This window comes from Procambarus clarkii, chromosome 82 (genome assembly GCF_040958095.1).
Source record: "Procambarus clarkii isolate CNS0578487 chromosome 82, FALCON_Pclarkii_2.0, whole genome shotgun sequence".
Taxonomy (NCBI): Eukaryota; Metazoa; Arthropoda; class Malacostraca; order Decapoda; family Cambaridae; genus Procambarus; species Procambarus clarkii.
In genome coordinates, this window is record NC_091231.1 from 4,964,172 (window position 1) to 4,991,462 (window position 27,291).

Sequence of the window (27,291 nt, forward strand, 5' to 3'; positions counted from 1 at the left end):
TGTTGAACAGAATTTGAACCATGAAGGTTATAATGGTGTAAATTTTCTTGAAATGATTACACAGTACAATATTTTATATGGGGTAAATTGATTCACAATCATTATGGCAGATACATGAAAATGCTTACACTACCAGGCACATGGAGACTGAGGCGTGTTTTCTCCTGCAGGTGGGATTCGTGTGCGGTGCTTGCGGGCGCATGTTCATCCGAAAGGCCGATCAGGAGCGTCACATGCTGACTCATACAGGTGTTCGGCCACACACCTGCCCACACTGCACCTTCGCCTGCAACCGCAGCAGTAACCTTTACCGACACATCCGCAGTGCTCACCCTTCGCTGCTTGCCCATCACCCCTCACCACATCCGGATCTCACCCACAGACCATCTGTTGCCACTACTGTCCAAGGCCATCTGCAATCTAGATAATAATTTTTGTGTACAACTATGCCCTATGAAAAAAAAAGTGACAAGCAACGAAGGCAAGAACCTTGGCCATGCTGTTAGTGATAGTTGGCAGTGATTATATGTTGGGTTAATGAGGGGTGGCATGGGCAATATTTGTGGTAGTGGTGGAGGTCTGAGCGCGGTGTTGTCGTTGCAGGTGATGCTCTGTCCCTACTGCCAAAGGAACTTCACGGGTGTTGGTAGGAAGCAGCGTTTTGAGCGTCACGTCATCACTCACACTGGGGAGAAACCCTTCGCCTGCCCACTCTGCCCTCTTCGCTGTAACCGCCAAAGTAACCTGTATCGACATCTACGTCAGCATCATGCCGTGAATGACCAACAAGAAGCACCCTCATGAATCCTTGCTTTAAGGCACAAAGAGTTTTCTTTCTGGACAGAAAAAATAAATCTGCCTCATGTAACAGAAAATACCTAAGCAAGTATAATGTCTTGAAATAGCAATATTTTAAATCCAGTTAATTGTATAAAATATCAAATTGATCTGATGAAAGTTTAAAGAAAATAAACAGACATAGAACCAGAGCAGGAAATTTCTCATAAGTGCCATGGAATGTGGTAAGAGTGTAGAATTTTTAGGGAACCTGTAGGTGGTTTGGAAAGTGAATTTGTTCTTGCAATATTTTGTTTACTTAAATTTCAATTATCCTCAAAATCAATTTTGCTCAATACTATACTCAAGATTGCTTCCTCATCTTCTAAACAATATTATATGGACATTCTAAAGCCATTTGAATTTATGTATTCTTTTAAGTGATCATATTGTTAATGGATTTGTTTCTACATTATATTTTAGGTATTACTTTTATCATGTTCCATTCTACTGGCAGCCAGTGTTCATACCATGCAGACCTTCACATTCATGACACAAGCACGACTGTTTTACTTGGGTATTATTCATTTCATACAGATACTGTACTGTGAACTGAGGGAGGGAAGAGGAAATTTCAAAATTGAGGAATGAACTTGTCATCAAGACATGCAGCACTGGGCTTTTAATAAGTGTCAGTACTGATGCTAATTGAATGAGTTATTTTTATAGGTTGAGCATTGTCAAAATGAAGTATGTTGATTTTTCAGACTAGGAGCATTTCATGTTTGAGTTGGTGTGATTGAAAGTTTGCCAGTTATCTTATTTTTTCCATTGTAAGTGTTTCTGTATTTCTGTTTTCTTACATCAGGTCATGTAAGATCATTATCATTTATTTGATTGTTTAATAAGCTTACTATTAGTTTCCAAATTACAATCAGCCTAGGTTTGAATATATCCCTCATATCTCTCTCATCTATATCTCATCTATCTCTCATCTCTCTCTCATTTCTTTCTCATCACAGACTCATCTCTCCTAATGTCAGCAGACTTTAAAAATTATGCAATATAATATTGATGTGCGGGTGTATCAGTATTCAGTTGTATTGGCCTCTTTTTGTCATAGAGTACACATAGTACCATTATCAATTAAATTTCAGCTGATACTGACTCATGTTAACAGAAAACTTCCTTGCACAGCTAAATCCTTATCCTAGACATTTTCCCTTGGTTCACAATCTGCAAGTAGGCTTACAAGCAGGTCCCCATTTACTGCTAGGTGAACAGTTAAAGATTAGTAACTAATCATCTCTCTCTTCCTAGGGCTCAAACCCAGGCTGATATCACTACAGTTCATAGGGTGAGCTTGCTACCACCACACCACCGGGATTTTGATTTGAACGTCCTTGCACTTAACCTTTCAGCTTTCTCAAAATGGGAATTTATGTTTTAAACTGCTAACGGGCAATGTTACTTATGAGCCAGCATCATGCATTTGTATGAAGCTAATACGGTTTAGTAATACTGTATAATTATTACTAATTACAGTAACTTATTCTAGTTGTGGATACCTACATGAGTGGCAGATAAGGAATTAAAGTAAAACACTGGAGATTTGGCAATTTTAAACACAAAATGGACAGCTTTCTTTGATTATTATACATCCTTAGTGATTTCCATATTCCAAATGTTAAGAATATGTTTTCAGCTCTCCCCCCAAGTGCCATAAATTGCAGTGTGTATGAACCTAGTAGTGGAGGTGGGGTACAATATTTATTTACAGTATAATCCAGTGTCAAGTCACAGGTAGTTCAAATCATGTTATCTCAGTCACATGGCTAAATCAAAAGTGATCTAGTGCTGAATTGTGCTTTAAGATGACAGTCCCTAACTCTTATATTAAAGTTCATCAGTCAGTCAAACAATTGTGTAATTACCAAAGTGCAGTTACAGGATGCGAGCTATGCTCATAGCGTCCTGTCTTCCCAATAATCTTTGCATATAATGTTATAACATTGATGTAAGGATCAACCACCACCTCACTTGTTGCAACCTTCGTGTGTATGTGTTTGCGGGCTGTCTGATGTATTTACTTGTAATGTACTGTACCTGTAATTGGTTTTGAGAGTTTTGTTCCCTTAAATTAACTGGGAGCCAGGCTTTTCCTGACAATTTGATCTGTAAGGCTGTTTCTAGCAGCAGCTGACAGAACCCCCATATATATTACAAGAAGATGTTCCAACAGTTCCTTCAGAAACCTGCCTAATTGCCTCTTAGAAATCTCCACTTTTGTTGTTAATATTTCTTATATTTTGGGGAAGACATTGAAAAGCCATAGGCCTTTGATGTTCATAAATTTCTCTCTGATTGTGTCTATGGTATTTTTTCTATTCCCTGGGTCTATTCTGCATTTCTTAGCATATCTTTCACTCCAGTATATATATATTTTTTTTGTATATTTGGAACCTAACCTAGTAACAGTCTAGGTATTGTATGTGATTTCTCTCATCTTTACAACCAGTTAATTTTGATTCCTTTGAAACAGTCCCAGTAATTTAAGTATTTTATTCTGTCAATGTAAAATTAGATAAAGAGAGATTAGATTTTGTTTGGTTAATTGTTACTTTTTGCAAGCTGTTTATCTGAAAATAGAATTTCCATTGCCCCACTTTTCTTTTTATTCCTTTGAATTCCATTTTCTGGCCTTTCACTCCATTGTCACATTCGTCAAATTACACTAGAGTCTGTATAACATATGCATTTTGAGTTTCCTCAAAATACTTCTGTGATTTAAGTCATAATGGTTCAGTAATCATGAAATGCATGATCATCCTGCTGTAAATGCATATTGACCTTGAGTTGTGTTGCTTATTTCTCATCATTAAAATGTAAGAAAGTATGATTTTTGTCTATCTCATATATGGCTTTTTTTTTTTGGGTGGGTAGGCTTGGGGTGAGATGGAATTCATGTGGGCTATGTTACCAGGCAAGTAGGTGGGGTTTTGGGTGTGCAGGTAGGGATGGTAGAAGTGTGGGCCCTGTGTTTATTGCTGTGTGTTTGGGCAAGGAATGGGAGTTATTGTGACGTGAACATAATAGTTACACTTTCACATGATATTTTATATTGTTTATAAAGATAGCTGTAATCACATTTTGGTGTATTGGCTACATATATTAATGTACATTCATATTTGCTTAGTACATTGGACACCTACAAGTAATTAATATAGGTAAATAAATGAGTTAGGCATATTCTTCCAAAAACATCTAATATTTATTTGGCCTGGTACTGACCAAACTAGCATAATAAATACATAAACCACCTGCCATCTGTTTATCCATTCATCCACTCCATCTACAGCAGCACCACGCCCTTTCTTACCACAATCAACCACAACCCAACCCACATTTTCCCTTGCAGGCTGTTCCAAGCAACATCCTGCTTGACCAAGCACTCACATGTCAAACCTGGGTTTGGGCTGGGCTTGGGGAGTAGAACTCCATCCAGGTTCAATCCAGGTACAAATCCTCCTTTCCCTATGTGCACTTGCTGCACCCACCCTCTCCTGCTCGCTCCCACCACTGGTCCCACCCATGTTGTAATATCCTTGAGATGACTAATTGTGTTTCATGAAGTTAAAGGCTCAGCTTTTTGGTCATACTTCTCCATCTAATTTTTAATTAAGATATCTTTAATGTGGTTTATGATATTCTGTACTCTGTAGGGTTGAATTCAATTTTTCTAAAGCACACTCGTGGTCTTATTCAAAGATTTAAACTACATAGTGAGAATGTAAGGCATCTTGCCTGGAACCATTCCATGACTGGTAACTGTGTAAAAATGCTAATTAATTTGTTTATTTGAGTGGTACTAATCAGTAATCAGCGGTGGAGGAGTCCATGCAACATAGTTTCACTTACTGAGCTCTCCTGGAAAAGTTGTGCTATGATTGTTGAGTACTGTATTACTAATTTCTCATGTCATCATTTATGAACCCTGAAATCAGTGTCAGCTTATAAATCAGTATGGATATAGTATAATCAGTATCAACCAACATATTGGCATCACTATACCTCTAGTTCACTGGTCTCTAGTGTTAGACCAAAGCTGAAATATGCAGCGGTTGTATGGTGCCTATATCTTAAGAAGAACATCAACAAACTGGAAAAGGTGCAAAGGCATGCCACTAAGTGGCTCCCAGAACTGAAGAAAAAGAGCTGCAAGGAGAGTTTAGAAGCATTAAATATGCAAAACTAGAAGCTAGAAGAAAAAGAGGCTATGTACAAAATAGTAACAGGCATCTATAAAATTGATAGGGGAGAATTCCTGAGACCTGGAACTTCAAGAACAAGATGTCATAGATTTAAACTAACGAAACAAAGCTGCCAGAGAAATATAAGAAAATTCACTTTTGTAAACCGAGTGGTAGACGGTTGGAACAAGTTAGGTGAGAAGGTGGTGGAGGCCAAACCAGTCAGTAATTTCAAAGCGTTATATGACAAAGAGTGCTGGGAAAACGGGACACCATGAGCATAGCTCTCATCCTGTAACTACATTTAGGTAATTACACTTAGATAATTACACTGGTTCAGCTCAGGGTTGTGCAAGACGTGGGACGTTGTACATTGGTACAGGTCACGGTTGTATTTGGTGTGGGACATAACACACCATAGTACAGCTCAGGGCCAGGATTCAGAGCATTTACGTGTCAATTTACGATATTATTCCTCTTATAACCTTTTACCTCATTCATGGATGCTTAATCTGTATTTACTAAACTGTTTATGGGCTTTAAAGAGTTACATGGTCAGTTTCAACCCAAGGTTATTAATTTTTATCAAAGACCTTGTAATACCTTGGAGCCTGTAAACCATTTAATAAATATAAACTCAACCGGCATGATTAAGGGAAGGAGTACAGATTTCATAAGTGGTCACATAGGTACTGGGAATTCTGGACCAGGGTTGCATAAGACCTTGGACATTGCATAGATTTTTTTTGTATTTTAGCTCATTACACTTGAGTAAGCTTTTTTATTTTATTTTGGTAATTTTTAAGCTCGTGCTCTTAATTTTTATGCTGTTTTGTGTTACATTCTTATTACTTGCTCTGAATCCATTTAATATACTGTCATGAAAGACAACGTTTATTTCCTCATTATGATCTCTTGGTAAGGTTGTTTGCAAATGAGGCTATTTACTATATTGTATATATTTTTTGTGATAATTGATCTTGTATATATTTTAAGAAAATAAAGCATCATTTTTAATAATTTTGAAGTAAAATAGAGAGAAAACGATACATAACGTGAGAACTAGAAAAATAACATTATGAAAAAATGATATTCCATTAGGTTTATGATGCGTGCAGTAGGTGAAGTAACATATATGATGACTGGGTAAAATAATATTAATGAGAACTAAATGAAGCGGCAATTATGACAACTTGATGAAGTATTTATAAATGTGCTATTTTTCTTGTTTTAAGTCCAATAAATAGAAAATAAAGATAAACCTGCCTTTAACTATCAGTTCCTTATTATTTCCTCTGTAAATTCGAGCCTTGTTTTAGTAAAAAATTTGGATACTCTATTTTCAGTATATTATATAAATTTTATATCTAATTCATCCACGCAAAATATGTAAATTGACCAAAATTTACAATTTACTTTCGTTTCTTAGTTTGTTTAGCCCTACTAAAGAATACAACGTTTCTGAATTTTCAGTGTCCGTAACTGGCAGCAATCTTTGCACATACTGTACTGTACTGTAATTTACTACTGTAGTGGTAAAGAAATATAATTAGTGGAAAATGACAGTATTCTATATTAAGTGTAAATCCAGATTGTGTCATTTTTAAAAGCATATGATTATCAGGTGGCAAGCAGGGAAGCTAAACTTTAATTGTAAAGTGTTATAACATGGGAAATGGAATGCCTTTGAATTAGGGTTAATACAGTATTACATAGGGGGGATGCTTAACCTTAGAAACAAATGGTGTATCTAAACTTTTTAACATGAAAAGGAAAGTTTCTTGACTGAAATATTGAATGTGACCTAACACATTTGGTAAATGGTAGCTCTTGATAAAGAGCTATTATATTTTTTTGCAACATACCAAAAATATTTGGTTTGATACAGTATAATATTTTTATTTTGTGACCTGAAATAGGATTAGATGCATCACACCATCAATTGGTGTGCAGATTTTACCTTCCCTATGGAAAAGACTATGTCCCATGTCGCAGAGTATCACTCCAGCAATGGGTGATGTGTACAAGATCAAGAGGCATTACTTGGCACTCGTGTCGTAGACTATAATTCCAGCAACAGGTACTCATTAAGCATTGGATAAAAAAACGCTTTTTGCTTTTGTTACAGAATAACACACTAGCAATTGGTGGACCTTGACTATAGGATCAAAAGAAAACTATTGCTTTTGTTAGAAAATATCACTCCAAACAATGGGCGGAGCATGAGAATCTGATCAAACACCAACCATTGCTTATGAAAAATTCAGTTGGAACCGTGAAGAGGATTCATACCTACTCACGTGGTACTCCTAAGTTAGCTCCCGAGACCACTACATCACAGGATTGCATTGCAAAGCAATGCAATCTGGGATTCCACTGAATCCTCTTGGATTCATGAGGCTTACAACTGAAGCCCAATTAGGGTTTTAAGCATTGCCCCCCCCCCCATGTACTCTGGGTAAATTTGGGAGTACCTAGTGAGTGGGTTCGAATCCTCCTCCTCATGGCTTTTACTGACTTTCTCATTGATACGTCACGTTAATGTGATTTCATTGTGCAACCATTGATTATGTTACAGAATAACACTCCTGTAATTGGTGGACCTTGAGTATAGGATCAAGCAAGGTATTTATTTTGTACAGTATTGCTGTGCATGCCAATTATTGAAGCATTTTTTCTTTAAAGTTCTTAATTGTTAACTTATAATTGTGCTTTTTTATTATTTTATGTTGGTTATGTCACTGGAAATTCTTAATTGCAGTTAGGGAAATTTAGTGTTGTAGGTAATTTATGAAATCATGTTTTGAGAAATTTTGGAAAGATGAAAGGGTTCTCCATTTGTTTTAAGCTCAGGGCTACAACTGGTGCTGCTGTTAGAGAGCCACCTTATATCTTGCAGGGGAGGGCTGCTCCACTTCAGGACAGCAGCGGTACTGGAGGCAGCGGCGTTCGAAGTGCTGCTTTGCTATCCTGCCCAAACTGCCCCAAGACCTTCAGCGGGCCGGGCCGCCATCAACAGTATGAGAGACACGTTATTGTACACACAGGAGAACGCCCTTTCATCTGTCCACACTGCACCTACCGTGCCAATCAACTTTCAAACCTTCGGAGACATATTAAGTGTATTCATCAAGGGCAAACTCAGTCAACAAACAATCCTCACCAGGGACATCAGTTTGGAAATCCAATACATCAGGGACATATTTCACGAGACATCAACCAGCCGGCTGCTTTAATGCCCCACACTCAAAGCTTATCAAATAGGAGTATTGAGGAACATCAGTTTACCACAAGTTCCAGCAGTTCTTTCCAGCATCAATACAGCAGAGAAAATTTTGAGGGTAACGGTGGGCGGAGACACTGAGTGCACACAGCTACTGCATATGGTGATGGAAGGTGATAAGTGTTACATTACTGTACTTCAGTATATCAAGTTGAAAGATACAAGGATAGTCATGGCCATTCTAGTTGTAGAAAGGGTTTCTTGGAATTTGTCTTAGTAAGCTCATTGAAGAAGAAGTGAAAGTTTTGTTTATGATACTGAAAATTTTATATTAATAATAAATTTAATGAAGTTATGCGAATACAACACCAGCACTTGGAGCATGGCGAGTAAATCTTATCATGTTTAAGCTTCAAAATGGTTGTGAAATTAATGAATTGAAAAACAGCTGATATGACATTGTATATTATTGGAGTGTACACAAATTATTTTGTAATTGTATCATATGAATGAAGCTTTAAATTACAGTATTCGTTAATAAAAGAAGTTGACCTTTGGGTGACAAATGCACTTAATTGAAGTTATGGTGGTGCAGTATATGAAATCTCCAAATAATAAATGACTGATCACCTCTCCTTAGCCTATTTTGTTTTAACTACCCAGTATACTGCATATTTAATTTTGAGTTGAAAAAATTCCTTAGATTGATTAAATTTAATATAACGTAGAGCATTAAATTGCTACTTTCAGGAGGTATTGGCTATAATGTATCTGTAAGCAAAGTGTGGAGGTGAATTCACAGTAATATATTTAGTAAAAAGGGTTAGGCTGAGTTTTGTATATGATGCCAAGTGCCACTTTACGTGCTTGAAGTTGTTGAGGTACAACTTTTCAAAAATTTTCTTTCACTTTCTTATTCTACCATATTCTGCTTGATAAACATTACCTTTCCCTCCACGAGTCTTAAGTTCTTCAGGCAAATATTAGCATCAACTAGTGGTTTAAGTGCTATTAAGTATATAGATGCACAAGTACAGTAATATATAAACACTTATAAAGTTCTTTGCTAACATGAGATTGTTTGAATGCTTATTTATATGTTTATGTTCTTACAGTATTGAAATACTTAGATGCATAAGAACCATTTTCAGTGAACATTAAAAAATTTAGTCTTTCATAAATTCTCTGGTTATGTTTTCTGGTGGTCTTGTGTGTAAAATTGCAATGATGCTGGAGTATTGCGTATATATTTATGTGTCAAATATGGCTTAAATTTGGGCAATGGTGAGGTGGTTGAGGCTGAGTGTAGCTGTGTTTTCCAGGGTTTGGTTGGACGACTTGGAGACGTGGCATCGCTGGTGTGTGCAGTGTGTGGAAAGGCCTTCGGGGGCCGCAACCGTCGACAGATCCTGGAGAGACACATCGCAACACACACGGGTCACAAACCTTACCCCTGCCCACACTGTCCTTTCCGCTCGTCTCGTCAGGATACGCTCAAGATTCACGTGGCCAGAATGCACAAAGACCTGGTTTCTGGGAATACAGGTCCAAGAGATGTTGGCTCAAGAGAGACTCAGGCGAGGATGAGAAATAATAGCCCGAGAGCAATTAGGGATCTTGTTCTTTTTGAACGTGGAGCTTTGTTACATGAAATGTTGCAACAGAGGGAAGAGGTACAACAAAGGGAATCTTTGCAGCAAAGGGAAGTAACACCTGAAGCACAGACTGTCACAGCCACCCTTCACCACTCCAGACCAGCCCTATAAAATCAAAGAAAAAGTAATAACCAAAAAAAAAGTCCCATATTTTTCTGACAACCCCTAGTAACTTTGCTAAATTAACATGTTGTGTGCATGATGTACAGAATACTAGTAAAGCAAAGGCTTATTGCCTCAGACAAGGGACACTTTTGGTGATTGTAAGTGAACGCTTGGTGTAACAAGTTATAAGGATTGTCTTGGGTGTGTTGCAGGGTACGAGGGCTGCTACAACGCTGGGAGGAGATGGCGGCCACAGGGTTTCCTCTGTTGTGTGCCCTTGGTGCAGGCGGGCCTTTACGGGAAAGAACCGCAGACAGCACCTGGAGAACCACATCCTCACCCACACTGGGGAAAAACCATTCCCCTGCCCTCATTGTCACTACCGTTCAAGTCGCAAGGATACTCTACACTCACACCTGAGGAAGTGGCATCCTCTTCAAGATTAACACTTGTACTCATCATGCCTTCAGGTGTTGATGTTTGGTGTGATTATTAACTTAGCATTGGAAATGTTCTTGCTAAGCTTTATAAGGATTTAAGGTAGCAGAAAGTTTGTTTGAGTTATCAGAAAAAAATTAATACCTTAAAGAAATTACTGCTGTTGAATTTCATGAATTTTATATAGACATTAGCCGATAAAATGGAAAAAAAAGCAGCAGAGTAAAGAATATTGAGATGTGGCTGGTTCATTGGCTGATACTGGATTGGCACTGTATCCTCTTGGCTGTACATGCCATTGTGATACGGCAAAATGCATTTGTATTTGCATCTTTATGTCATGCTATTCTTTAAATTAGTACTGTACATTGATCACTTGTAAATCCTCAGATACATAGTTTTGAAACTATGAGGATTTTTTCACTTCAGATTATGTTGTAGACCAGTAATGGGTTCAGTGTTCAAGAAACTTTATTATTGATCTTTGTCATCATTGTTGAAACCTCAACATTGGGGACACTTACATTTTAGACACTCATTCTGGATCCTTGTTTTGACTTTGATTTTATATCAAGCTTAATAAATTATGCATGAAAATTTGTTTTACTAATCCAGCTTTTATGAAAAGACAGTACCTATTGCATTTTTCCTTAATTGAGCCTTTGACTCTTTGTTTTAGTTTCCAACCCATAGTTTTAAGTAAATGGCCTTTACTAAAATAAAGAATAAAGTTTTCTGTTGACTATCTCTTATTTCTTTGATCCTGGTGATGCAGCTAATAATGTTGCACATAATTTACAATACATGCACGTAGCATTTTAACTATGAAGAGTAAAGAAATACAACACTGTTATCTTTTTGTGAAATATTATCATAGTTCAAAAGATTTTATAAACACCAAAATCTTAAATGATTCTGGTTTTAGCATATATATATACAATAATGTATAGAAGTCATTTATTAAAAAATATAATATTTTAGGTTGAGAGAAGTGGTACACATGATAAAGGAGCAAGAGACATTAACTAAGGACAACCAAAGTTCAGAGCTATGTTTTTATGTCATTTATAGAGAGTACAGCACACACTGGTCTTCACTTATAATAATTAGCTTCCTCGTTAAATAAATCTTATTGATTAACTCCTTTTCTGCAGAAAGATAACATTGCTATTAAACCAGGAATGAGATGATGCCAAAGACTGTATTATCTGTACTTTAATGTTGTATGTGTGTCATCAGTGGGACTCCAATGTCACAGTTTGCATTACTGGATCTGGATTTTAAAGAGCACTCCATGGAATTTGGTTAATTTATTCTTAAATATTATAAACAATTTATATTCAACATGCCTAGTATTCCAAATGTGTCATTGCCTTGTTTAGCTTTTTTTAAAAACAATTACTGTATTTTTTATGCAATGAAGTAAAGAATTTGTGTGTGAGACTTGTGTGCATATATATGAAACATTGTGTCCCAAGAGACATTTTTCAGTCACCGTCACAACCTTATATCAGCAGATTTGATATCCATTTGCCTATGTATCTTAGTGCTCATAAGCACAGTTCATACATACCACATGAATTATGAACATGCTCATAAGCCTGTCTCACAACACATAAAGTATCCATCTTGGTACAAAATACCACATGAGCCAATAATGTTGTGTACTGCAACACAATGTAGAAATTACTGCAGTGAAGATCTCGGTGCCAAGTAGAAAAATTATAATTTACCATATACATTATGTAGCACCTAATAATACATGAATGAGAAGATTGTGCTAGAATAAAGGCAGAATTGATCAGGTTGCTTAAAAACCAACAAGTAATCAGAAATGAATAAAAACTTTTATAGTGAGGGCACTGTACTGATTGGGCAACAAATAGTGCTAGAATGGAAGACAAACAGACAATCGAGTTCCTCAATATGATGATTGAGGCATTTATGTACAGTACAGAACCTGCATGCTGTACATAAAAGCAAAATGAATACAAGATGGCACTATTTAAGTTCTTACCAGGGCAGAGGATGAAGTCTGCCATTTTAAATACAGCTCTGTACTAAATCCATTTAGAAAAAGTGTCCATGTACTAGGGTAATTACCTAAGTATAGTTACAGGATGAGGGCTACGCTCATGGTGTCCCATCTTCTCAGCACTATCATATAACACTTCATATAGGCCTCCTCCACCACCTCACTCAACTTGTTTCAATTATCTACCACGCTGTTTGCAAAAGTGAATTTTATTATATTACTTTGGCAACTTTGTTTAGTTAGCGTAAATATATGACCTCTCGTTTTTGAGGTTCCAGGTCTCGGGAATTCTTCCTTATCAATTCTGTTGATTCCTGTTACTATTTTGTATGCAGTGATCATATCCCCTCTTTTTCTTCTATCTTTTAGCGTTAGCATATTTAATGCCTCTAACCTCTCCTCGTGCTCTTTGTCTTTCAGTTCTGGAAGCCATTTAGTTGTATGTCTTTGCACCTTTCCCAGTTTGTTGATATAGAGTATGCAGTAAATTGTGCTACTTGAGATGGAAAAGATAACAAATGGGATAGATTGGACTATTATAAAGAGGAAGATTTGCAGAATTAATATAGGTTTTGAAATATTTACTGGGATCTTGAATTACAGAGAACTTATTCATGAACTTTATGATGCCTTGCAGCATTTACATCAGAGAAGTAAAATACAGTAGTTCATTTTAAGGCTAAGACACCAAAATACTGTCAAAATTATTGGCTCTGGACTGACCTGGTACATCCATCTTTGTCTATATTTGGCTACATATTTTTAATAGTGAAAATTAAAATGAAAACTGTGACTATGCAGAGGCACTTGCCTCTGCATAGTGCAAACAGTACATTATTTATACAATTTACCATTATTAATAGCTTTTGTATTATTGGCACAACAAATCTAGATTGCCTGACCACTGAACTTGTAGTGCAGTGGTAAGCACAGTTGACTCATAACTAAATGGTCCTGGGTTAAGTTCCTGGGCAGGCTAAGGCATTCGAGTGCTGTGTTACTTTATACCTGCTGTCTCTGTTCACCTAGCAGCTAAAAGGTATCCAGGAGTTAGGCAACTGTTGTGGGTTGCATTTTGGTTAAGAGCAGTTGTTGGCCTTGGGACCCCTTGATAAGATTAACAGGCTTCCTGTCCCCATCAATAGCAAACCATTAGACACTAACCAGATTTGACTCCTTCTGATGGAGTGTGAACTAACTGTACTGATGTACGTTATATTGCTACTGTAGCTGCTTTGACTGCCGGTGATCATCTGTTGTCTGTTTTTAGTTCCTCACACACACCTCAATCTTTCAGCCCATCCAAGCTATTTCATTAAAAATTTGAAATTTTAAAGAAATACAGTTTATTAATACAAAAAACAATATACAGTACAGTATATATAAAATTATACAAAAATAATACTGGTACAGTACTGTGTATGGTACATTGATAGTGGCCATTCCTGTCACTTATCACATATTTGTAGTTTCTCAAGTGGATATTTCAGTTTCCCGAACCCATCCAAGTTGTTTTATTATAGAGGAAAAAATGACTCGTGGTGAAATGATCATGTACAACAAATGAAAGGTACAGTACTGATGTGTAGAATGTTGACACTCTTTTTGGAGCGTAGCTTAGAAATTACAGTATACAATACAGCACGTATGGGGGAATGGGATGTTCATCAGTCTGACTATATCCATCTTTCTTGACCTAGTCTGACCATTTTTTGTAATAAGTAAATAACTGTAGGAATATAGTGTATACAGTATCTGTATCAAACTAGTTAATGTATAAAGCATTTGAGACTGCAGTCAATTGTTTATTGTACAGTTTTCAAATTATCATTTATATATTTTTCATAAAAAGCATTCTCCTTTTCAAACTAAAGTGTTAGCAAATACAGTTTATTGAGAAAGTGTGGAATTGTTAATGTAATTCTTTTATTGCTCACATGACCAGTAACCTACCAGCAACAAATATTGATCCAGTTAGTTAATACTTTTTTAAGCTAACTAATTTTTAGGATGGAAAACTTCAGTATTGAATATAACAAAACACCTCTTTCTGGTGGGTCCCTTGTGTTTCTTGCTGAGCTACCTACCTGGAGACACTCTTACCCAAGTACCACACCCAACTCTAAGGAATCACAAGCACCTACCTGAGGTCAGGAGCAGAATCTGGCCCTCTCAATAGAGGCAGGAGGAAGTGAGAGTTACAAGATCAACCACATTACTGAAGGGAAAACCACCACAAAGGTAGAGTGCACCAAAACAAGCAACTGCTTGACAACATTTGCAACCCTAATTTGAACTATGTACACACTCATTGTCTGGGTCCAACCTCTATTTAGCTTCACACCCTTGCCACCACCAGATGGCAGCCATGGCAAACTAAGAATCCCAGGCAGCTACTTCAGTCTTTCCTGCACAAAGGTGCCTAGCTGTGCTGTCTGCATGACTCCCAGTTCTGTGTACAAAGTTTGAATTAGGGTGGCTAATGTTGTCCAGGTAGTTGCTTGTTTCAGTGAACTCGATCTTTCTTGTGGTTTTCCCTTCATTAATGTGATTGATCTTGTATCTTCCTCTATGTCCCCATTGAGGGGGCCAAATTCTGGACCTTGCCTGCTGTAGGCAGTCATGATTTACTAGAGCTACACCTGGCCTCCACACCCAAGTGTGGTACCTGGGTGTGGAGTCCTCCTGGTAGGTAGCTCAGAGAGATATAAAGAGGACCCACTAGAAAGTAACAAAAAAGTTTTTAATTTTTGTTTTTTAAAGTTTAGTTGCAAATTGTTATTCAGTTTGGAATATTTTTTCTTGTGTAATTTACAGCTTTAAGAGGTGTAGCCACAGAGTTACTAAAATTTGCATAAAATATTATTTCTCAGAAAAATTATGTACAGTAGTACTGTATAGTTTTTATGCTTCGTCCTTCTGTCCTCTTTTTGTCTATAACATCTCTACTCTCACATCAACTTTATTCATTTTTTTATATCTGCTGCTTTTTTCTAGGCGAATTTTTAAAGTTGTGTATTACGGTATTCAATTACAGTACCATATATGCATCCATTAATTATTCTTTTGCTAATGTTGAATCTTCAAGCTTGTTTTTCCTTGCTGACTGCCAGCTAAAACATTATTTATTTGAAGACTTTGTATTATAGACTAAACTTATTAGTGGCCATTATTCCTCTTCACATTGAGTCAGATGTGATTGGGGTAGACAACAACACAATGTACTTCTATAGAAAAGGGGCTTTTCCATGCAGGTGCTTGTTTATTCCTGAGTATAAAGCCTTATACAGCCTGTGCAGCTGTCTCATATTTTATCAGTTACTGCTTATAAATGTGTACCACTTATGTACAGTTGGTAGAAATTGGTTCTTACTGAAAAAGAGATTTACTGTTTAAACAAAGTAGATATATGACATACTGTTACAGAGTTAATTACGAGGTGTGAGCAGGAACTGACACAGTGTTCCTTGGCAGGTTAGGGCGGTGGCTGTGGGCGTGCCTGTGGAGGAGGGTCTTCCGCGACCAATGGGCAGTTCCCAGTTGCACCCATGCAACATTTGTGGTAAACTCTTCAACCGAGCATATAACCTGAAGAAGCATCTTCTCACTCATACAGGAGAGAGGCCATTTACTTGTATGTTTTGTCCATATCGTGCTGCACTGAAGGGGAACGTCACCAAGCATATGCAAGCTCGACACTCTGATCGCCTTCCCCCTCCAAACACCAGCCTCTGAGGTGTAGTGTATTTGTTGCACTGTAGAGATGACTCTGTAGCTGCAGAGTGGCCTACTGATTACATGTATTATTTTGATCCTAAAGAGTTCATCAGCATAACTCAACTTTAGGGTCATTATCTTCTGTTTTGGCATAAAACTGTGTAGATGCTGGTGCTGAAGCCTGACTTGTCTTTCCTGCAGGCTGGGGTCCCGTCCAACGCCACTCTTTCCCATCTGCTGACACGCCTGACACCTGCCCACGGCCATACTGCACAACTCTCGGGGGTGTTACAGGGCAGGCGTGCTGTCATTGAGGGTGGTCAATCATGTCCCCAGTGTGGCCGCTTCTTCCTACGTCCTGTGGACTTAGGGCGACACCTTCGTACTCACACTGGGGAGAAGCCATTTGCGTGCCCTCATTGCTCCTTCCGTAGTGCCCAGAGTGGCAATGTTTATCGACACATCAAGATGAAGCATCCAGAGTTTGCTGCAACTGCTACACCATGAAAACCCTTTGTCTCATGCACCTGGATTGTTTAGGTGATAGTACAGCTGTCTTATTTTCACCACCACTACCACCACCACCACCAGTATCTTGAGCACTTAGTAGATTATCTACAATGTGAAACTATAATTAAAGTAGTTTGGTTTTGTACCATTCTTTTGAGGCACTTGTTTTAAAAGCATAAGTAAAAATTCTAATAAATATGAAAATGTTTCGAAGTAAATGAAAGTGCCGGCTTAAATTGCTCATTGTGTTGATTTCTCTCTATTGTAGGTAAGCCCAGGGAGTGGTGGTAGTGGTGGTCAGGGAGGGAGTGGGGCCTCCTTGTTCAACCGTCAACAGCAGCAGCAACACCAGCAACCACAGCAACTTCAGCAAGATCAACAGCAGGTGGATCCCATTGAGTACCAGCTACTCATTGATGGAAGAAAGCAGTATGCATGCCAGTTCTGTGGCAAGTGGTTTGCCACACCCTCCAAAGTTGTTCGTCATGAAAGAACTCACACTGGGGAAAGACCATATGAGTGTCCTCACTGTCCACTTTCCTTCAACCAACGGGAAATTTTAAAACGGCACCTTAGATCTGTACACAAGATCCCTACCTCATGGTGATAGATGGTTATTTTCAGTATTTTGATTGAGCAGATAATGCCTTGGTGATATCAATGTGAATAAATCTAGAAATTTTAATTGTATGTGATGCTATAGTTTTGTAATCAATTAATTCTCATCATCTGCCAGTACAACCAAGGTTTATTGGCGAGCTCTCTCATTTCTTTTTAATTTGATGCAGTATGCATTATTGAAATAAAAACATACTTTTATATTATTGCAAGTTTTCCTTGGCAATACAGTTGACCTCAGGAAATGTTGAAAAGTTTTGTGATAGTTTAACTTACAGGTTTACTAACTGCTGTATTCAGAAATAAATAAATAAATAAATAAATATATATATATATATATATATATATATATATATATATATATATATATATATATATTATATATATTATATATATATATATATTATAATATATATATATATATATATATATATATTATATATATATATATATATATATATATATATATATATATATATATATATATATATATATATATATATATATATATATATATTGTGTGTGTGTGTGCATGTGTGTACATACACAAGTTGGGTGGTAGGTGTCATAGGCAGGTTGGGATTGGGCTCATTGTCCTCCTTTAAATAGAGCTACAATAGTTTCCTTTGTGAACACCAGCAACTTCCATGAAGTCTAAGATGGTATTATTTGTTTGCTTGTCCAGAGCATTTTTCAGCTGTTCATAATATTGCATGCTCTGAGAGAAAGAGAGACAGACAGACAGACAGATCCAATCACTGCCAGGTATCCCTTCTAATGTATTTGCCTAAGTGTAGTTACAGGATGAAAGCTATGCTTGTGGTGTCCCATTTTTCCAGTACTCTGTCATATGACACTTTGAAATTACTAATAGTTTTGACATCCACTGTCTACTCACTTAACTTGTTCAAATTGTCTACCACTCTGCTTACAAATGAGTATTTTCAATCCTTTGTAGATACCTTTATTTCCTTAGCTTGAATCAATGACCTCTTGTTCTTGAAGTTGCAGGTTTCAGAATTCCTCTTTGTAAATTTTGTCAATTCTTGTTACACTTTTGCAAGTAGTGATTATATTGCTAGTTTTTTCTTCTATCTTCTAACTTTGGCATATTTAACTCCTCTAGCCTTTCATAACTGTTTGTTTTCTAGTTCCGGAAGTCAATTCGTAGCACGTCTTTCCACCTTTTTCAGTTTATTGATGTGCTTCTTGAGACATGGTTACCATACAACTGGTGCATATTCCAATTTTCTCACAAAAGTTGTGAACAATTAATTCAATATTTAACCATCAATGTATTTAAAAAGTGATTCTGAAGTTGGAAAGTGTAGGATACGCACTTCGCACAATGTCCTTTATGTGTTTCTCCTGTGACAGTCTACTTTTCAGAACAACCCCCTAAATCTCCTTCTTTGTTAGAGTTCTTTAATGCCTTTTCACATAATGTGTAGGTTGTGTGTAACCAACTTTCTCATGTTCCACATTCCATAACATGACATTTATTCACAATGAACTTAGTCTCTTATCTTCCCTATTAGTTTAGTTCTGTATTCCTCATGGTGGATTCAATTTGTTGATGATGTTAATTGTTAATTGATGATGAACATTACTGGTGCAAGAACTGAACCGTGTGATATTCCACTAGTAACACTTCTCCAGTCTGATGCATTGCCTCTTACTCCTGTCCTCATTTTTCTATCTGTTAGAATTTTTTTCATTCATATCAGCAGTCTTCCTGTCACCCCTACAGCATGTTCACAGTTTCTCGAACAACCTCTTATTTGGGACACTGTCAAAAGCCTTTTTTCTTAGGTCCAAATAAATACAGTGAAAACAACCATCTCTTACCTGCAAAATAAAAGCTAAGTATGATCTTCCTGTTTAAAAGCCATACTGTTTGTTATTGAATCATTTCTCTCAAGGTATTTTACCCATTTGGCTTTAAATATTTTTTCTAGTGTTTTAACTACCACACTTATCAGATAAGGGTCTAAAATTTAGAGGGTCTTCTCTGCTACCATTTTTTGATTGAAACTATATTTGCCCTTTTTCTGTACATTACGATGTCCAAAAAATAAGTTGAAGCAGAATGCTAAGCTCAGGTGGAGCTTAGACGCGATAAAGCACCTAAATTATTGGGATTGTCTCAAAGCTCTCCAAATGTACTCACTAGAAAGGAGACAAGAGAGATACCAAATAATATACACATGGAAAATACTGGAAGGCCAGGTCCCTAATCTACACAGTAAAATAACAACGTACTGGAGTGAACATTATGGAAGAAAATGCAGAATAGAACCAGTGAAGAGCGGAGGTGCCATAGGCACAATCAGAGAACACTGTATAAACATCAGAGGTCCACGGCTGTTCAACGTCCTCCCAGCGAGCATCAGAAATATTGCCGGAACAACCATGGACATCTTCAAGAGAAAACTAGACTGTTTTCTAAAAGACGTTCCGGACCAACCGGACTGTGGTGGGTATGTGGGCCTGCGGGCCGCTCCAAGCAACAGCCTGGTGGACCAAACTCTCACAAGTCAAGCCTGGCCTCGGGCCGGGCTTGGGGAGTAGAAGAACTCTCAGAACCCCATCAACCATGTATCAACCAGGTGTGCATTCTCTTATTACCCAAGGTGAAACTCAATCTGGGTCATCTGCATAGTTTCTTCTTATTTCTTTGAGTAATTTTTCTACTTCATCTTATGACTGTCTTGAGATTGACTATGGGATGGTACGGTGTTCTCTGAAATTAGCATTGTGTTTGGTTCTTTGAAATCCTCATTTTGGACAAATACACTTTGGAACTGTTCATTTAGTGTTTCCATCATTTCCTTTTCATTTTCATTCTCTTTGAATCTATTCCCCATTTTCAGTCTCTGTAAATTTTATCACGTGCAGCTTGCTTTTAATAAATTTATAGAAAAGGCCTGGTTCTGTTTTACCTGGGTTCTGTTTTACCTTATTTATAGAAAAGGCCTGGTTCTGTTTTTGTTGGATATTTGTCTGCTACCCCTTATACAAAGTTTCTTTCTGCCTCTCTTTTCACTGCCGTGTAGTTATTTCTTGCTTGTTTGTACAGTATTGCTGGTGTTTGAGGGTTAGGCTTCCTCCTATATTGATTCCATTTCTTTGTTTTTTTTTTATCTCTGGCAACTCTCACAATTTCAGGTTGAACAAATATTTTCTAATTTTGCATATCTTTTGGGTAAAAATATTTTGTTGTGCCTTCATCATATATCATTCAAAATTGGGCATATATCTTATTTATTTCCTTGCCTAACAAGAAAAGAGCCCAGGCAGGTGCAGTAATTTCCAGTCAAATTTATTTAAATTTGCTGTTACCCTAAAATCTCCTTTTCTTGAAATTTAGTTTTTCAACCATTCCATTTACATCATTTCCTTTTCTTTATCAGTGAAAATTATCAGCAACTTGCATCAAGTGGAGTTATGTACAGTACCAGCTTTGGGTTTGATGCCAGTTTCTTTCTGACTTCCTGTCTAATGTCTGCACTTTTCTGATGGCTGCAGTTTTTGGGTTTCTTAACAATTTCTAATATATCTTTCTCCCTGGCCATCTTTTCTGACTAAGGCGTTTTTTTCCTGTATAATTTCCTTGCCAAATTTATCATATTCATTTACATGTAGATTTGATTGAACTTGTTCAAAAGCTATTTTTAATATATTATTTTCCTTCACGACTTAGCATCCTAAAATTCCTTATCTTTGCATAATTCCTTTATTTGACCTTGCTACTATAGTTTTCATCACTGCTTGTCAAATTCCTAATTATTTCCAAATGGTATTTTACAATGTTCTCTATTTTTGCCAAGTTGTGCAAACCTTGCATGCAAATAATTTTTTCATCAAAGTCAATCTCTTTTGTGTTGTCCTTCCTCATGCTATTGGCTGTCTTTGTTGTTGTCATCTGCTATTATATTGAATATCAACTTATCCAAATTTTTTCACTTGCATTTGCACAGTTCTTTTCAAAGTCACTATACCCTTGTGTTTCCTGGGATGCCACTCATGCTCATCACTTCTTCTGCAATACTTAGGCAATTGATTTTTTTTGGAGCACATTGATGTAGTGTGTGCTTACACACACTGCATCCCCCCCCCCCCCCCCACACACACACACACATATATACACATATATATGACAGTGTCAGAGCACGGAGAAAGAATTAAAACAGGAATTTCTTTAAATACTGTACTTTCATATATTAATACATCTTCAGAAGAAATGAATCCTCCGTGGTTCTGACACTGTCACATTTTTCATCACGTGTTAATTTTCGTGATTTACACACACCCACACACACACACACACACACACACACACATATATATATATATATATATACACATATATATATATATATATATATATATATATATATATATATATATATATATATATATATATATATATATATATATATATATATATATTAGTATATTTTGGTAGCAGTCTTTCCTGTAGACATATATTATTAAATATGACCGAAAAAGTAAGATTAATAATTCTAACACGAATTTTCTCAATCTTTCGTACATTACGCTTCACTGTTGGAGGTAAATCAAAAATCAATTCTCCAAAATTCATTTTTATTTCTAGTCTGACGCGACACGGGCGCGTTTCGTAAAACTTATTACATTTTCAAAGACTTTAGTTCACAAATACACAACTGAATAGAACTTACGTATCTCCGATTTTATATCTACATTTGAGTGAGGTGGAAGGGGTGATGTGGCATTAACACAAGACAGAACAAAGTGTGGTATTAATAGGGTATTAATTTCATCAACACAAGACATCCACCAGCAATCAACAGCCAATTATTGCACAACTATATTCTACCCACCTCAAGACTCCGCTCCAATATAGAAGCATCAAGAAATATGGACCAATAGGCTTTCTACAAACACTTTTATTCAATATCCATTGTTTTCGTGTTCTGTCTTGTGTTGATGAAATTAATACCCTATTAATACTCTTGTTCTGTCTTGTGTTGATGAAATTAATACCCTATTAATACCACACTTTGTTCTGTCTTGTGTTAATGCCACATCACCCCTTCCACCTCACTCAAATGTAGATATAAAATCGGAGATACGTAAGTTCTATTCAGTTGTGTATTTGTGAACTAAAGTCTTTGAAAATGTAATAAGTTTTACGAAACGCGCCCGTGTCGCGTCAGACTAGAAATAAAAATTAATTTTGGAGAATTGATTTTTGATTTACCTCCAACAGTGAAGCGTAATGTACGAAAGATTGAGAAAATTCGTGTTAGAATTATTAATCTTACTTTTTCGGTCATATATATATATATATATATATATATATATATATATATATATATATATATAATTTTTTATTTATTTATTTATTTATAAAAAAGGTACATTGGGTTGTGAAAGTACATATAGTACACTGTCTAACAAGCCATTTTTTTTTAAATACAGGTACTACGTTTAAAAAAAATCTTATGGAATGATAAATCTTTCCATTATGTACCTTTTATTTGCTTTGAATTTTTTCCATTTTATTCGAAACTAACATTGAAATTTTATCAAACCTAACCTAACTTACCTAGCAAAATCCAACCTATCCTACGTTGACATAACTAAGACAGTAATTCATGTTTGTGACGTAATTATATATATATATATATATATATATATATATATATATATATATATATATATATATATATATATATATATGACAATGTCAGACCACGGAGGAAAAATGAAACAGGAAATTTCCTTAAGTACTTTCGTATATTAAATACATCTTCTGAAGATGTATTTAATATACGAAAGTACTTAAGGAAATTTCCTGTTTCATTTTTCCTCCGTGGTCTGACATTGTCACATTCTTAATCACGTGTTTATTTTCGTGATATACACACACATATATATATATATATATATATATATATATATATATATATATATATATATATATATATATATATAATTTAATAAAGTTAGACATATATACACACATACCAAAAGAATAGGGGTGGTAGGAGAAGAAAATATCAAAGTGTTCAGTGAGGATCCACAAGGTCTTCTGTGAATACTCTTTATTTTCTTCTCCGAGGCTATGGGTCCCTACACTTGCACCAAAGTGGTACCCCTTCTAGGTTATATATATATATATATATATATATATATATATATATATACATATAATAGCCAGAACCACACTACTTGGTCTAGTATGCAAGGTTCAATTTGCATAACAGACCGAATAATTTTTGTTATTTTCAAATACCATATTTCTTTCCAGATTGGTTCTTTTCTAACAATAATAATCTATTATATTAGGAACATGAATTACTGACTTTGTTATGTTTGGTTAGGATAGGTTTGATCAAATTTCTATATTAATTTTGACTTAACATAAAATTGCAATCAAATATATAATACAATGAAAACTTTATACTTGTGTGTGTGTATATATATATATATATATATTTATATATATATATATAAAATACACACACACACCATACAGCTGACCACGTGTTTTACGAACACCTGTTATCCGATTAGGGTTCGTTCGTATAACTGGTGGGGCAAGTGCAGTCTGCAAGTTTATTGCAGTCTGAATAAAAATGTGCAATAATGATGAAACTAGTTTGCCCAGTGACTGTAGTCACCTAGTTGTGCTTGTGGGGGTTGAGCTTTGGATCTTTGGTTGAATACACAGTACACTGTACACAGCACCACTTGAGGAGTTTTCAAACACTAATGGATGGCTCAGAAGCTTTAAACTCTATTATGGCATTAGGTACATTAGAGAACATGGAGAAAGGCAGTCTACTAAGGTTACCCCATCACCATTAATCTCCACTTCAGTCAACCCAGCACTGTCATCATTCCCCGCCACCTTTTCTATCTCAATAACTTGAAGATTATAGTTGATGGAGCATTGTTAATATGCTGATCAGGACATGTATATTCATGAGTATAAACATTTGTTGAATTTCTGCAACAAAATCGTAAATTTTCGTCTTAGTTTTCAGGATGACTAAACACTCATCTGAACACAACATTTTTATCCATTCAGTCTCAGTCCCAAAGGATTCGGTCTCTGTCTGTCTGTCTCTGTCTCTCTCTCTCTCTCATATTCATATATATATATATATATATATATATATATATATATATATATATATATATATATATATATATATAACTGAAAACTCACACCCCAGAAGTGACTCGAACCCATACTCCCAGAGAACCCATACTCTGGGAGTATGGGTTCGAGTCACTTCTGGGGTGTGAGTTTTCAGTTGCATATTGTCCTGGGGACCATTCAGGCTTGTTCGCATTTGTGTTCCTCACATGTGCCCCAAAGAATGAGGTGATTTGGTAAAATGCTATGCCCAAGATTACTATCCGAGTGCCGGCGGTGGGGTGGTTCAAATAGCCTCGGCTATCACCTCATTTTGTCCGGTCGTGATGGTCAAGTGGATTAAGGCGTCTTGTACATACCAGTTGTGTTGCTTTCTGGGAGTATGGGTTCGAGTCACTTCTGGGGTGTGAGTTTTCAGTTGCATATTGTCCTGGGGACCATTCAGGCTTGTTCGCATTTGTGTTCCTCACGTGTGCCCCAAAGAATGAGGTGATTTGGTAAAATGCTATGCCCAAGATTACTATCCGAGTGCCGGCGGTGGGGTGGTTCAAATAGCCTCGGCTATCACCTCATTTTGTCCGGTCGTGATGGTCAAGTGGATTAAGGCGTCTTGTACATACCAGTTGTGTTGCTTTTGGGAGTATGGGTTCGAGTCACTTCTGGGGTGTGAGTTTTCAGTTGCATATTGTCCTGGGGACCATTCAGGCTTGTTCGCATATATATATATATATATATATATATATATATATATATATATATATATATATATATATATATATATATATATATATATATATATATATATATATAATATATCAGTGTGTGTGTATATACTGTCCAGAGGAACCTCGGTTAATGAATTTAGTTCGTTCTGGTACTGAGCTCGTCGTGTAAAACACTTGTCTTGCGAAATGAATTTCCCCTTTTAAAATAATGGAAATACTGTACAATTAATCCATTCCACCCCTGAAAAACATCAATATGAAATTTTATAATGTAACTTTAATATTGTACATGTAATTATTATAAATGTTTTGTTTTACTGTTTTCAATTGTACTTTACCTTATGAAGAGTCGTTGTTGGCTTGAGGGAGACGATGGGGAGGAGAGGGGTTACAGTGTGGAATGAGAATCCACCTCTGAGTCAGGCAGGCTCTCTCTTGTGAATTTCAGATGGATGGACTGGATGGATGGTGAGGGGGCTGGATGGATGGATGGAGGGGGTAACTGGATGAATGGATAGGGGGTGGATGGATGGATAGGGGGGAGGTGATGGATGGGGACTGGATGGATGGTGGGGGACTAGATGGATGGATGGACTGGATAGATGGAGGAACTGGATGGATGGTGAGGGGACTGGATGGATGGTTGGGGGGGACTGGATGGATGTTGGAAGGGGGGACTGGATGGATGGTGGGGGAACTGGAGGGATGGTGGGAGGGAAGTCGATCGGGGAGGGGAGGGAGGGGAGCCGGTGGGCCGAGCGGACAGCACGCTGGACTTGTGATCCTGTGGTCCTGGGTTCGATCCCAGGCGCCGGCGAGAAACAATGGGCAGAGTTTCTTTCGCCCTATGCCCCTGTTACCTAGCAGTAAAATAGGTACCTGGGTGTTAGTCAGCTGTCACGGGCTGCTTCCTGGGGGTGGAGGCCTGATCGAGGACCGGGCTGCGGGGACACTAAAAAAAAAAAGCCCCGAAATCATCTCAAGATTACCTCAAGATAACCTCAAGAAGTGGAGAGATGGATAGGGGGTTGAATGGTGGGGTGACCCTCCATCCCTCACACTGCACTCTCCCCACTACCCCCCCCCCCCTATACCACCACACGACCCTCCTCACTACCTTCATGCCCCCTATTGCACCCTCCCCACTGCCCCCATCCCACCCCCGGGCCCCCTCTGCTCCCTCCATTCCCCATACTGGACTACCCCTTCCCCCTCAACTGTACCACTCCCAGCCACATGAGGACAGTATTAACAGAAGGCACATTTTTTTTTGGGGGCGGGGGGAGTAAAGAGGATGGAGAGGCATAGGTGAAGGGGAGGTTTAGAAGTAGGAAATACAGTGAGAGTTGTGAAAGCAGGTGGGCTGTCCGCCTTGCTGACATGATGTATGGGTGTTGGCGGCTAAGCTAAGCTTGCTCTCTCTTGTCAGGGAACTGTGAGTGTGTGAGAGGTTCTTCACATGTGTTTCAGCATATATGTCTATAGATGAATACTGTGTAGCATTCATATATACACACTTCGATGCTTCCACACATGTTAGGTTGGTCTTGCTACCAGCTGGTGGCTCAGGAGGCAGACTGCCTGACATTAAACTCGTTGTTGTTTACTGACTGTGAAAGTAAACCTGGATGCCTTATCCATCCATCTGATATGGATAAGCAGAGGGATGCTCATCATGTGTGATAAAAACACAACATTGTCGTTGGAGGTGTCCAAGAATTTGCGAGAACTAGCAGGAATGCTAAGACGCACCAAGTGGTTTTCTCGTTAACTGAGCGGAAGCTCATCATTCGAAGCAAATTTTCTGCGAGGGGCTCGCTCATTACCTGAAATGTTCGTAGATGGGGGCTGCTCGTCACCCGAGGTTCCTCGGTATATATAATTTTTTTCATAACTTTTAAATGGAATATCTGAAGTGAGACAGTTGACAATAACATATCTCTAATACCTGAAGTTTCTGACACACACACATACACATACACAGTATATACAGCATATCTATTTATTAGAACATGAATGGTGGTAGGATATTAAATAATATCATCTGCATCTTTTTTTTAAGTTGTTTTGCGATATACTGTAGTG

The 27,291-nt window shown here is 37.2% G+C and overlaps 1 protein-coding gene and 1 long non-coding RNA gene across 8 annotated transcripts in view; one reads left to right on the plus strand and one right to left on the minus strand.

Moving 5' to 3' along the window:
• Nucleotides 1-27,291, plus strand: part of LOC123764388 (longitudinals lacking protein, isoforms H/M/V) — a 130,566-nt gene that overhangs the window by 95,388 nt on the left and 7,887 nt on the right. For 3 of the 7 annotated variants that reach the window (XM_069315947.1, XM_069315948.1, XM_045752157.2), the window contains exon 5: nt 10,223-11,045. The exons of 3 other annotated variants lie outside the window; for them this stretch is intronic. In XM_069315947.1, the coding sequence (XP_069172048.1) occupies nt 10,223-10,456 (234 nt within the window). In that variant the 3' untranslated portion in view covers nt 10,457-11,045. One more of the 7 variants, XM_045752122.2, reaches the window with a different exon arrangement.
• LOC138358242 (uncharacterized) overlaps nt 287-27,291 on the minus strand; it is a 54,186-nt gene continuing 27,181 nt past the window's right edge. Inside the window, exon 3 of the long non-coding RNA XR_011225279.1 lies at nt 287-420. This is a non-coding gene — a long non-coding RNA (uncharacterized lncRNA). The remainder of the gene's footprint in view (nt 421-27,291) is intronic.